The sequence below is a fragment of the Corythoichthys intestinalis genome, chromosome 6 (genome assembly GCF_030265065.1).
Source record: "Corythoichthys intestinalis isolate RoL2023-P3 chromosome 6, ASM3026506v1, whole genome shotgun sequence".
In the NCBI taxonomy this organism is placed as follows: Eukaryota; Metazoa; Chordata; class Actinopteri; order Syngnathiformes; family Syngnathidae; genus Corythoichthys; species Corythoichthys intestinalis.
The window spans coordinates 44953870-44968101 of record NC_080400.1 but is presented as its reverse complement, the minus strand read 5'-3'; the positions used below and the strand labels follow the sequence as shown (position 1 = coordinate 44968101).

General features: G+C 38.4%; 1 protein-coding gene across 3 annotated transcripts; it reads right to left on the bottom strand.

Moving 5' to 3' along the window:
• Positions 1-784: 784 nt before the first annotated feature.
• LOC130917028 (SPRY domain-containing SOCS box protein 4-like) lies at positions 785-13914 on the bottom strand. 3 transcript variants are annotated; one of them, XM_057838076.1, is made up of 6 exons: positions 13461-13914; positions 10931-10974; positions 8224-8289; positions 7621-7680; positions 3755-4606; positions 785-1873 (listed from the first exon to the last, which is right to left on the bottom strand). In XM_057838076.1, the coding sequence occupies exons 5-6, from the start codon at positions 4461-4463 to the stop codon at positions 1746-1748; spliced, it is 837 nt and encodes a 278-aa protein (XP_057694059.1). In that variant the 5' UTR covers positions 4464-4606; positions 7621-7680; positions 8224-8289; positions 10931-10974; positions 13461-13914; the 3' UTR covers positions 785-1745. The 3 variants fall into 3 exon arrangements, with proteins under 3 accessions (XP_057694059.1, XP_057694058.1, XP_057694057.1); XM_057838075.1 differs by lacking the exon at positions 7621-7680 and having other exon boundaries at positions 786-1873; positions 10931-11043; XM_057838074.1 differs by lacking the exon at positions 7621-7680 and having other exon boundaries at positions 786-1873.
• Between the last annotated feature and the right edge of the window lie 318 nt (positions 13915-14232).

Sequence of the window (14232 nt, the reverse complement as noted above, 5' to 3'; positions counted from 1 at the left end):
AAAAACCATACATGACCAAAAGATGGCAGCAGTACTGCGAGATCTATCAGAGTCAATCTCCCTGCCAAACACACTACAGTAGTATTTGGTACTTAGGTGCTGCTGTGGGTGTGGTGATCAGGTTTGGATGTAAATGTTGACGGACTTTTCCATACTCATTGAATGTCCTGCTTGAATTATAAATATTACACAATGAGGTATCGTTACTAATTATTAGACAAGTTTTTATTTTTATTATTAAATTGGTATTAATTGAAATGGAAATCGCTATTTCTGGGTAAAAACATCTACCTAAAAAATATCTACCATTTAACAATATAATCGTCCAGGCAAGAGCTTTGACAATATGCCATTTTCAATGTATTGCATAAATCATGGTGTTTTGGAAGTGGACAAAAAGCAGTTATGTACACACATTTCATAAGCAGTGGCACACACCCCAATATATCCATCACGTCAAACGTAGCAACTTGAAAACCTATATAATTACACCAATGTGTCCTAGTAATCATACTTTTAAATCTCTTCAACATTTTAGCAAGCCAGCACTAAAATCTTTTTCCAATCCATGTCACCACAGCAAGTACGATTTAGCCATTTTTATCTCTGAAGCAGATATTTTCAAAAATTTTGTAGGCCAGTGGAATTGACACTATTTAAGTAGACACGGTTAGATATATGTTTGGACAGGACCAGTGTTCAGCTTTTTTAGAGAAATGAGAGGGTTCATTGTCCTCAGTAAGAGCACTCTCAAGATGAAGGGGGGGGGGGGGGGGGATTCTGCAATCGTATGTTTGTGTGAAATTGTGTCATGATATTGAGAGAGCACACATTGTGAAGAGGTGTGAGTTTGGCCAAGTTTATTCTTATTCACAATCAAAAGACTCGTGTCCTGAAACTGATTCCTGCGAGACATCCTATCCTGCAGACAAATCCCAAAATATGCATTAAAAAAAAAAAAAAAAAAAAGTCCTAACATGTAAAAACTAAGGCTAAAAATTTTTTAAGAACAAGTAATGAGAAAAGCAGCATTTAAAAAAAAAAAAAAAAAAAAAAAAAAAAAAAACAGGAAGTGCCTGGTGCTTGTTCATGTTTTTAAAAAACATCTTAAAAGGCACATTAGATCTCAAAGTCAAAGACCTTAAAATCAGTCATTGAGGCGCAAGTGTGTCACATAGTCCATCCACGAGTTCATCAGGTCTCGAGGGGTTGCAATGAATGAGCCAATGTAAAATGTGGAAGGATTGCACATAGTGAAGACTAAATAGAGAAGGGGTAAAAAGCAATATTTGTCTGCCAGCAGGCAAGTACAGCTGTGATACATTAAATACATCCATGCATTCCAAATGTACATATATTTTGGACATGACTTGGAACCAAATTCCCTCTGAATTGGCTTTTTGAGCACCGCTTCTCACAATATTGCTAAAATCTGTTTCAAGTGGCTTGATGCCATTCTTGTCCAATTAAATTTTCCTATCATTAAGGCATTGAGGTACGTTCATTGAAACTCATTTGCATGCGTCTGTAAGGAGCAGAAGACAGATCTTAATCTCTATGGCATTTATAAACTGCTACAGTAAAATTATGTCCATGAAGAGACAAAAACCCGGACATTAAAAACACTGTTAGTATCATATTCATGTTTAACCTGTAGTCACCGTCAACATCCATGTTGACACCGCCGGCAGATACCTGGTGTTTAAAATTTAGCTGAGTTTGGGAGAACGGTAGTGTATGTATTTTCACTGGTATTGGAGGTAGTTCTTGAGAGTCTGAGGCAGCGGGAGCGTGTCAATGTGATGAATACGCTCTCTTCCCAAAGTCAGGCGAGTTACTCTTCTACATAGATCCATGAGGGGGAGGGGTTCCGCTGCAAGATGAAAAATGCATAGGATAACATGATGAGGTCCAAACTATAAATGTGTGATAATTTAACCAACATAGGACTGCCTGACTTAATAGCTGTTCCATCACTTAACAATTACGGTCATCAATTTTATGGCAGCGGTGGTCTTGAGTTGCAGTTCATAAATTCTTAAAATGCATTCATTAGACCTTTGGATTTTAGAGACAAACATAAGCTTACCTACATGGTGTCAAAATCAAATTAAACAGCTACTTGAGATCTGAGGCAACAAATCACATCACATTCTACATTAATGGCAATTCTAACAACACGTCTCCACAACCAGTATAAACAAAAACAAGAAAGGCTAGAAAAACCAGATTGGTGCTCATACAAAGGGAAACTAGAGAAAGCAAGTCAAACGTCAATTTGACATGACAAAAAAGCATGGGGCAGTCACCATTTGTGGAATGTTTCCATTCTCCAATTATTTTCTTTCAGTTTAGTAAAGTTGACTCAGTGTGTTGTCATTAGCTGAAGTGCCACAAGTCTTGTCGTCATTGAGAATGCTAATATAACAATTCAACAATAACAAATCGGGCTACAGTGGACTGCAAAGTCTCTTGGTAGCAGTCAGTATTGTTTCTTGTTCGGACAGAACAGATCTCACGCAGACGGGTCCTTACGATTTCTACACGTTCTGTTTAATTGTATAATATCAGAGTGTGCAAGCACAACTACATTTTTTTGTTGCATTGTGAAAAGAAAATACTACAACCATCAGCTAAGCGATTTCTCATCCTATTGTCCAGCTTTGGGAAAACTTTCTGAAGGCCCCTTAATGCCATAATGTCAGTGTTTCACTAAAGTTGCAGGGTTAATATTATATTTTCACACGCAGAGACCTACTATGTGGGTAACTGGCTGAGCCAAGAACAGCAAATATCGTCCCATAGACAACCATGGTAAAACAGATGTGTTTGCCCCTCGCTTCCTCATTTACTCATCCATGCCTAAGGCTACATGTAGAAACCAGAATTTAGAAATAACATGAACAACGAAAAAAACTGACAGGCTAACGGTCTCTGTTAACATCAGCCAGCTCAGATGTTGGTTTAGAGCTTTTAAGGAGTCTCAACAACAGGTACATTTATATTATTACCGTTAAGCATTTGCATGAAAAATCAATTTCCATCAATGAATTGTATGTGCATACTATCATTTTGAGCTTAAAGTGCAATTTTTAATTTGCAAACTAGTGAAGTGTACAATCCATGGGTGGAGAGGAAAAGCCTTTTTTGAAAGGTGATTTTTATTTATCGTTTTTGAATGGGCATACTATTCATGAGACAATATTTGACTCAGGTCTCACAACATATTTCCGGATTGCCCGGGGCAACTTAAAAGAGGGGGGAAAAAAAGCCACGGCAAAGTATAACATTCTCAATCAGATTAGCGTATGAAGAGAAAAAAAATCATATCTATAAGTTATGCATTAATTCTTACAAGCTATACCCTAACCACAATTTTTGTTTAGAAGAATAGTATATGCATTTTGATTTTCCCAAATTAATTAGCATACAGGGATTAAGTGTGGTTTATTTATATTCATTCATTCATTTTCCATGCCACTTTTCCTCACGAGGGTCGCGGAGGTTTATTTATATTTTATATATTGGTACGAATTTAAAGTTAATACATCAGAGCAATAAATATTCTTCATTGCTTTTATTTTACAATTTATTTTGATATCTAAGAAATATGTTTATTGGCTAAAATGTCTCATCAGGGCAACCTCAAGTTTGCTAAAGGATTTAGGGCACTTTCTCTTCAAGCCCCTGTATACCACAGCAGGTATATAGAAATAACTCATCTTTTGATAAGTTTTGTGAGAGTGGAACTTACGATCTAGTCCGTTGACGTAGTGAATAGTCACTTCACAGTGTCCCCACACAGCACTGACGATGGGATACAGACTCTTGCCTTTTAAGCCTCGAAACGCTACTCCAAGATACTGTCCATCTACCATAAAGCTCAGTGAGCCCTCATCCATATCTAGTATTACTGCCAGGGAGTCTGGGAGTACAAAGGTTTCATCTGGCTCCAGGAAGCTGGGGTATGTGGGTGCCGTCGAAGAATCCGGGCGATTTTTTTCATCATGGTACAGTCTGTTTCGACCCAGATCCCAGCCCCAAGACTCTGAATCTGATCCTACTAAAGCAGTATAACCCACCGAGTGTAAAGGTGCTTCAATCGTAGCCACTCCTACAACAGCATGGGTCCCTCTCTGTCTTGCTGGCCAATGAATCTTCCAAACATGGAGACCCTTGGTGTAACCCATTTTGCCTCGGATACAGTCTGTACTCTGTGCCACTGGGTGCCGGTGAAACGTCAGCTTCTCATCTTCTTTAACGAAGACATTTAGAGATCGATCATCAGGGTTCCAGGCATGGCGTAGCCGAATCTCAGGACTGGCTGGGGGCATGTCCAGAAGTAAATCCAGTCTAGGTGGCCGGCAGAAATCTGGCTCTTGTAATTCAGGTCGCAACGGCCCATATGAAGGCACCCCAGCTACATCCTCTGACTTAAGGCTCACTGCAATCTTCTGGCCCATTGTGATGTGATTTTAAGGGAAGGGGATGAAGGCAATGGATGCACTGTAGACCCTAGTGAGTAAGCGGTAAATCTTGATGTTAAGTCATTGGCAAAGATGCAGGTGAACACACTCATGCTCCACTACCAGGGAGAATGTGACTCCTGAAACAAAGAGCACACAAAGTGATCAAATGCAGTCAATACAAAAAACATTTTTTACAGTAATTACTGAAGTATAATGCACATTTTTCATATTATTTTTAGACAATGTTTAAGATATTTGCTGATTTTACAAAGTCTTACATTTAGGGCCCTTTAATTAGTTTAATATAATATTTTTGACACATTTAACACTCACATTTCTGTTAAAGCAGTAAAAAAAAAAAAAAAATCAATTTGCCTTCCTTTTTTTTTTTTTTTTAAATATATGGCTTATGCTTCATGTTCTCCGTACCGTCGGTGCCCTCTATGTCACCCATCAACTTCTGATGCCGCTGCTGTACAAGACTATCATTCAGTCCATTCTGTTGTATTGTTCCACTTGTTTTCTGTCATGCTGTTAGTCAACATTCGAAAAAAAAAAAACTGTATAAAATCATCTGCTCCCCCATGCCAAACATCATACAACTGAATAACTGAGCAATAGCCCGTCTTGCCAAATCAATAGTCTCGGACTCTAATCAGTCTTTCATTACCATTCTTAACAACCCCCCCCCATCTTTTTTGTGATTGTTCGTTTTCTGTGTGATGGTGGAATGTGGCAACCTGACATATAAGGCTGTGGAAACAAATGTCCCTTTCAATCGAGAATAAACACCTATTTATAACAATCTATCTGAAATATTTCGTACATTTGGATGAAAAACAGAACGGCACATCTAAAAAGATGACAATGTTGATTTAAGAACACTGGTAAAGCACTACACGAAGGAGACAAGTTCTCCATTGAAGATTTTTTTCTTCCTACCTTCATTTTTGTCTGTTCCACCATATTCAACTGCACAGTATGTATGTCCAAGTTTTTAGTTAGCACGTGAAACACAACGGCTTATCTGCTACTTCCAATCAGCTGAAAAAAAAAATGTTTTTTTTTTTTTTCCTAATAATAATATAAGCTAGTCAGCAACACTTAAACCAGACACTGAGCTGCTGCTTCATTGTTGCTGCATTCCTATTACACCGGTTGCCACACTCTGATCTCAACACAGTGTGTACTAATAGACAATCTAAAGGTTGGGCAGTATTATTTAGACAGAGGGCAGAGGAAAGTCAGTCCTACAAAAGCCCTATTATGTATGGACAAGGCCTAATAAATTCTGTCATATATTATAGACATTTAATGGTGCCTACCGGTTGTGGGGAAAGATGTACTTTCATTCCAATATGTAATGTCTAAAGTTACTAATGTATGAATTACATTTTTGCTACTCATTGGAAAACAAATTTATTGTGCGTGCCTCGTGTGTGCGCTTGCGTGTGCATGCTTGTGTCGATATCTGTTATCAGACTGCAATGTGGAAAAGGAGGGACGTGAAATGCATTCCATTATTTCCATGTTGGAAATAATTTGTAATTGTATCGTTGTACAGGTCCAGTGATATTTAAACCAAAAGAGTAATGGGAAACCTGAGAAAAGACCAAACACATCAGAAACAAGCACTTAAGAAGTGCCCATGTCAAACAACAGCTTACCATAAAAGCATTTCACCAAGCAGTCAGCAGTCTGTCACATACAAATGTGAACACACAATCACTGCTGTAACAGTGAGAGTAGGAATATTTATTCCTTAGTCCAAATAAGGTCAGTAAACAGTCAACAGCAAGATGATTGTGGAATAAGACAGACACAGCAAAGAGTTCTTATGTGCGTGTGTGTGTGTGTGATGAGTCAGTAAATTCCAGCTTGTGACGCAAAGGAGGAGAAAAACAGCCTAGCGTCCCAGTTACCACAAGAAAACAGCCGCTGCAAGGAGCCAGGCAGAGAGAAAAAGGCAAAGAGGAAGGGTGAAGATGAGGAGAGACAAGCACACTTTTGATCCCAATGGGAGCTACTTGATAGCCACTTCAAAATTGCCTTCTGTAAATTGGGTGTCGCATCCACGACAGTAGAGTCCAGATTTATTTTCCTGTCCTGGTCAGAATATACAGAAGCTGGAAATTGTGTTTTCTAAAGTACACATTTACAAAGACAAGGTGGCTCAAGCGCGCGAAGATAAATTAACACTAGCAGTGGGGTGTCGCAGAAAAAGTGGTAATGTATTCTTATTGGATCAGGTTGGAATTCCATAGTAATTCCCAGTATGATGTCAGAGGGATTTCCTAGTGACAGCATCAAATTTTTTTCCCTCTAATCAGTTGATTTTTATTTTATGTATTTGTATTCTTTAACTTTTATAACTACTTCAGTGGCTGTATACCACCTTAGGTAACAAATGAAAATATGGCCAGCTAAATTGAGGTGTTGCTATTGTCAGATTACAGCAGTGGTTCTTAACCTTGCTAAAGGTACCGATCCCCACAAGTTTCACATGTGAATTCGTCGAACCCTTCAGAATTCGATAATAAAGCAATTTTTTTTTCAAATTCTAAACCAATACAGCTTAGCTAGCAAGCTAATCATTTGGTAATTTCCGAACAAAATTATTTTCATTTTTACAGCATTTTTTAAAAACAGGTCAAGATTTGAGACCACGCGGCCCATTGGTCTGCTGTATTCCACCATACCAAGTGTGAGTCAACCTTCCACTGAGCAAACCAGTTCCTCCTCCCATCAGATCGAAGACGATCAGGTAAAGCAAATGAATTAAGCCTGTAAATTGTGAGCAAAACAGTCAAAAACCTGGTCTAAAAAGCCACTTTTCCTAGATTTGATCAGGATACGAAAATAGGTTCTGCGTTTCTTTACCTTCGCCAAACCCCTTAGACTTACTCACCGAATGCCTGGGGTTTGATCGAACCCAGGTTAAGAACCACTGGATTACAGTCTAGCCCATTATGATAGCAGTGCAGCAGCAGACATCTTTTAGAGATGGGCAAATCAATATCAAAGCTCCGAAGTTTATGTCACTCTAATGAACAATCGCATGTTAAATGCCGGGACCTCTATCAAGTGAAAATCGTCCCGTGACTGATGATGTCTGAAGCCTCATTTGCCCCAAAACGGTTCCATCACTTACTGTAGGTTTGAAATATGACAATTCATTAGAGTGACTGGAGTCAGTGTTGTTTTCCAACATCTACAAATATGGCAAGAAACAAAAAAAAAAATAACATCTTAATTCATATGTACCTGTGGGAATAAATCCGAAAACTAAACAAAATATGTTTTTCAACTCACATTTTAGAATAGCTATACAGGTTGACAGCAGAACTCAATTTGTTCATCTCGAGGTGAAGCCGGTCATAACCAGTTCATATAAAAAAATATTTTTAAAAATTAATGGTTTCGATTTTCAGCCTGGTTTATGTTTTGTCCATAACAATCCGATAAATGTATTTTAGCCAGGTAAAAATATAGCATAAAATCATATTATTTGTATTGAACGGAGTTTTACTAGTACCTCCTCAAGAATATTACACGAGGCATTGCTTCTATCATTAGTTTCTAAAGAGCAGTGGTCTCACTCAGTGGACATATTTGCCATGGTTGTATTTACAGCAGCCGAAAAGCACAATGGTACTGAAAACACGCGATTACTGGATCGGATCCAATCTTGTGGCTAAATTTGATACGCTCCAATACTCCAAAAATAGCCGTATCAGACATCACTAGTGAATACCTTCATGTTTTCCAGTAGAATTCTCAGGTCGAGTTCTGAATTCTTTGTGTCAGGATAGTCAGTCACCTTGGAACACATGCACAAAAAATATAGGTTTTATGATTTTCTGCCACATTTCACAGACTGCGTAATACTTTTAGTACCGGGTTACGAACAAGTAAGGTTCCTACCCTGGCGACCTAACCCGAAGTTCTACGTATGTCGGAATTAACCCTTTAAATACCTCTAAATCTCAAAATAACTATTCAAAAAGTCCAAAGGTATTGCATTTTTTTACTGATGTAGGATACACTTCCCTCTGGTGGCAGCTTTGGGTCTGACTAGACTGTGTCACCTTATGACTGAGGATCACACTCGTCTGACTAAGCTGCGCTCTGGTTTGGCCTTTATATGGCTGTAAGTTGTTTCGGCTAATATGATTGTGTATGCATTTGTAATTAAGTTTAGAGCTATAGTTTGTGGAGATGTGTGAGAACGATTTGCTATGAGAATTGTAAATACGTTAGCATTTGTAGCATTTATGCTAGCTGACTTTTGTTAGGCTAATTTAATATACTAAATTTACATATCAGAATAGATGGATGTTTGAACTCCAGTTGTTTTGTGTCAAGTGTTCTACTGTTAACATGCGTGTTGTTTTGAACATAAGTGTACATGTGTGTTACAGCTTTACAAATTATCAAACATGAAGGAAGTCAAAAGCTTCAAAAACCACAATTGCCTAATTTGCTGTCTGTCAAGCTGAACAACTTCACCTTTAGTGAGGACAGAACGCATCATATTAATAAAGTAAAGTAAAAAATAAGATGCTGTGAGATACAATAAGGCAGGGGTTTTCAACCCAGTCCTCAAGGCACACTGTGGGTCCTGGTTTTTGTTCCAGCCGATCCAGCAGAGACAGTTGAACCAATGAGGCTTCTGCTAAAACAAGCCACACCTGACTGCAATCAACTGATTGCACTTGTAAAACACCAGATTGGGGAAAAAGTGTTGTCATCTTGTTTGGTAAGAATGAAATCCTGCACCCACAGTGTGCCTTAGTGGAATAGGTTGGGAACCCCTGCAATAAGGTACTGTTTACGCGACTAAAAAGCAAACAAAATACGACTGGAGACAAAATGGCGGCCGAGACTCTGGAGTCGTAGTCGAAATGACGTAAGTTGAGTAAGTCATAACCTGGGGACTACCGGTATACTCTTCCGTTGCTTTAAAAAATGTGTAACTCAAACTTTTAATAAATGTATTATTGAAATAATGTGTTCAGTTCAGTTCAGTGTTCAAAATAAATGTATGATACCCGCTGTATTGGAGCACATTAGGGACCAGTGCTACTTGGTGTTTTATTCAGCAATGACTACTGAGCTAAAACGGACAGTTAGCTTTATTATGTTTTAATTTTACACCCTCATCACTCTACAGCGCTGTGTTTTTACAGATTAAATAAAGCCTGTATGTAAGACACGTTAGCCACGCATCGACAGTGGTCATAATCAATAGAAACCTAGCCCTCCGAAGGGCTAACGTTACGTGAGCGAGTGACAGTAACGTTATATTTATTAGCGATGAGAAGTCTACTGCTTAAAGATGGCAGCTGTTTACTAGCGCTGCCCAATCGTGGCCGAGTCTGTCATTTCGCATCTAGTCCTAAATGCATGCGATATCTATGAGACGCATCGGACACTACCTGCTACCACACTAGCATCATGCGGGCGTAGTTTTTAGCAGCGTCGGCGTAGTTTGTAGCGGCTGTCAGCTGCAGTGAGTTTTTTTTTTTTTTTTTTTTAATTGCTTCTTCCTCTACGCATGTGTCGTCAGCGCGTTGTCCCGCATTAAAAGTAGTCCGGGCAAAATGTGATGCTTAGAGCAGGCAAAATTAAACGATTCCTTGAGGTGACTAAAATTACACGGATCAGTTTTTAAACTCGAGTTGCTCGAGTATTCGTTTCAGCTCTATTTTATATATTTATATATATGGCAGAAAACATTCAGGTGACTTGGAGTTCCGCTGTAAGACCCCCAATTTGACCAAATTTCAAAACTGTCCTATATTCATGTGTGATACATCATTGGAAAGCTTAAAATATCTATTTTCTGGGGGAATATTTTTTTTAACATTAGGGGAATTTAAAAAAAAAAAAAAATTAAACAGCAAAACCCTAACTAGAGGTGAGAGCACGCGAGAGCAGAATTAAAGACGCCATGATTTTAACCAGATATTATCGCGTACTTACTTCTTTTCGATCCAAAACTCCATGTAGCATGTATCATCGAGTGTCAAGACACAAATGTGAATGGCCATAGCCGGATTTCTTGGGGATTTTATGGGTGAAACATGGTACTATAACAAGGGTCGCGATGCAGAAATCGCAGACATCAAGGAGTGGTCGAAATGGTCTTTTTCATATATTTATCCTATTAAACTTTTTTTTTTTTTTCAATTTTTCATTATTTATCATCTAACATATCGGGGAAAATGCGACAGTAAAAGAAAAAAAGAGAATATTAAGCCATAGTTATAAGGCTGATATCTATGACTTATATACAGACGCCATTTTTTCATTGTGACGTAATTTGTTTTAAAAGTTTAAAATATGGGAGTGAATAATTTTTTAAAGTCTTTTTTTTTTTTTTTTTAACGAAATATTAGACATCAATTAATGATTCTAAGCTAAAAATGACAGACATTTTGAATAAGAAATATACTTACCTTCTTTTTATGGCTGGGTTGGAACAAAAGCGGTTGCGCGATGTCTGTAAACGGGGTTTCCAGGGAAAAACGGACACATTAAAATTAGTTTGGGGGCTTAATACGCCATGAATCTGCGAATACAGCATATAGACATATTGTTCTATCAACCACAACAGTTCTTTTGGCTTAAAATACAACAGTTTATTTTAATGAGGGCTGCAAGAGCAGAAACTGCCTTTTCAGTCTTGTCTGTGTTTTCCGCACACACACGCACACACACACACACATACAGTGCCTTGCAAAAGTATTCGGCCCCCTTGAACCTTGCAACATTTCGCCACATTTCAGGCTTCAAACATAAAGATATAAAATGTTAATTTTTTGTCAAGAATCAACAACAAGTGGGACACAATCGTGAAGTGTAACAAAATTTATTGGATAATTTAAACTTTTTTAACAAATAAAAAAACTGAAAAGTGGGGCGTGCAATATTATTCGGCCCCCTTGCGTTAATACTTTGTAGCGCCACCTTTTGCTCCAATTACAGCTGCAAGTCGCTTGGGGTATGTTTCTATCAGTTTTGCACATCGAGAGACTGACATTCTTGCCCATTCTTCCTTGCAAAACAGCTCGAGCTCAGTGAGGTTGGATGGACAGTGTTTGTGAACAGCAGTCTTCAGCTCTTTCCACAGATTCTCGATTGGATTCAGGTCTGGACTTTGACTTGGCCATTCTAACACCTGGATACCTTTATTTTTGAACCATTCCATTGTAGATTTGGCTTTATGTTTTGGATCATTGTCCTGTTGGAAGATAAATCTCCGTCCCAGTCTCAGGTCTTGTGCAGATACCAACAGGTTTTCTTCCAGAATGTTCCTGTATTTGGCTGCATCCATCTTCCCGTCAATTTTAACCATCTTCCCTGTCCCTGCTGAAGAAACGCAGGCCCAAACCATGATGCTGCCACCACCATGTTTGACAGTGGGGATGGTGTGTTCAGGGTGATGAGCTGTGTTGCTTTTACGTCAAACATATCGTTTTGCATTGTGGCCAAAAAGTTCAATTTTGGTTTCATCTGACCAGAGCACCTTCTTCCACATGTTTGGTGTGTCTCCCAGGTGGCTTGTGGCAAACTTTAAACGAGACTTTTTATGAATATCTTTGAGAAATGGCTTTCTTCTTGCCTCTCTTCCATAAAGGCCAGATTTGTGCAGTGTACGACTGATTGTTGTCCTATGGACAGACTCTCCCACCTCAGCTGTAGATCTCTGCAGTTCATCCAGAGTGATAATGGGCCTCTTGGCTGCATCTCTGATCAGTTTTCTCCTTGTTTGAGAAGAAAGTTTGGAAGGACAGCCGGGTCTTGGTAGATTTGCAGTGGTCTGATGCTCCTTCCATTTCAATATGATGGCTTGCACAGTGCTCCTTGAGATGTTTAAAGCTTGGGAAATATTTTTGTATCCAAATCCGGCTTTAAACTTCTCCACAACAGTATCTCGGACCTGCCTGGTGTGTTCCTTGGTTTTCATAATGCTCTCTGCACTTTAAACAGAACCCTGAGACTATCACAGAGCAGGTGCATTTATACGGAGACTTGATTACACACAGGTGGATTCTATTTATCATCATCGGTCATTTAGGACAACATTGGATCATTCAGAGATCCTCACTGAACTTCTGGAGTAAGTTTGCTGCACTGAAAGTAAAGGGGCCGAATAATATTGCACGCCCCACTTTTCAGTTTTTTATTTGTTAAAAACGTTTAAATTATCCAATAAATGTTGTTCCACTTCACGATTGTGTCCCACTTGTTGTTGATTCTTGACATAAAAATTAAATTTCATATCTTTATGTTTGAAGCCTGAAATGTGGCGAAAGGTTGCAAGATTCAAGGGGGCCGAATACTTTTGCAAGGCACTGTATATATAGATAGATACTGTATATTCACAGTTGATAGTTTGAGACAAAATAAACATTTCCATCTTAATATAATCTATTATTAAAATCATTCAACTTATAGAATATATACTTTATACATATACAATATACATTTTCATTTCATGAATGCGTATCAAACAAATAGTCATAGACTATAATTAATCAGTAACCACGAAGAAATTCTCAGATTCAAAAGGATAGGTAACGCCTCACCTAAAGACACATTCTGAGGTTTTACTTGAGCTAATTACTCACGGCCAACTTCCTGTTCAGTTAGAACAATACAAAACACGCTTAACTGGTATTGAAATAAACAGCATTTTTTTTTTTGTTTTTTGTTTTTTACACGCCTTAAGTATAAATTGATTTTGGAAATCGGAAAACGTTTTTGCTTCGGTTGAGTTTCTGTATTTTTCAAAGGCCAAAAAGTGAAAATATGACTATATCTTCAATGGAATTTGGGGAAAGCTGCGTTTCATCCTGGAACGGCGCTAGCCTCCCTAGATAATCAGTAGCACGTTTGGAGAACGCTAATTCCCGCAAACTACATTAAAATGTTAGACATCTGATGAGTCGTCGTATCAACTTGAGTTTTTTTTTCTTATCTTACCGTAAGTAGACGCTGTCTCCCGAGTCCGACACAAACTGACAAAGCGGCTTGGCGAAGTCGCAACAAACCAATGAGTTGCTCAACAACAAAGCAAGCCTCAACACGCCCAAGATAAGTTCAAAATCATAAAATCAAACGTAAAACGTGATTGACAACACTTCCGCTGACCAAACAGACGTGCCAAGGTAATCAAGCGGTTTTCTTTGTTTCCTACGATCTCACGTCGTCAGTGGACGTAGATATCACCGTCTGTCCATGTGTGTTCCTCACTACCGCTGATTGGCTGCAGGTTAAGGTGTAAAGCCAGCTCTCTTATCCTCTCGCTATGTTTTCAACTTTTTAAAAACTAGTTTTTTTTTTATAATAATATTGTGCGACCTTCTCTTTAGAATATGAAGCACAAAGTATTTCTACTTCATTCATTCGGCTACATATTTCTCTATCAACGCACCACATCCGCTTTTGTTTTGTATAAGTACGTAAGCAACTTCCTGTTTGTGTCGAACCGAATACCGGAAGTTTTAATGTACATTTCGATGTAAACACACACAATACATGAAAATTGTTATTTAATCACACATAATTCAAATTTGCGTCACTTGAAAGTGTGTCTTAAATGTGCTACACTTTGAAATTAAAAACCCCGCCTCACATTGGCAGCGAGGCAGGATAGCAATCGGAGTCAAAGCTGCACAGTTGCAACAGTGTTCAACAGATAAGTTTACAAATCTCCATTTATAACACACGTTCATGTGATATGAAAAGGAACTTG

Bases quoted from the DNA above. Each gene is read 5' to 3' on its own strand.
- LOC130917028 (XM_057838076.1), bottom strand. From the start codon at position 4,463: ATGGGCCAGAAGATTGCAGTGAGCCTTAAGTCAGAGGATGTAGCTGGG. The intron at 1,874-3,754 runs GTAAGTTCCACT...TTCATCTTGCAG, and splicing joins CTACGTCAACGGACTAGATC to CGGAACCCCTCCCCCTCATG.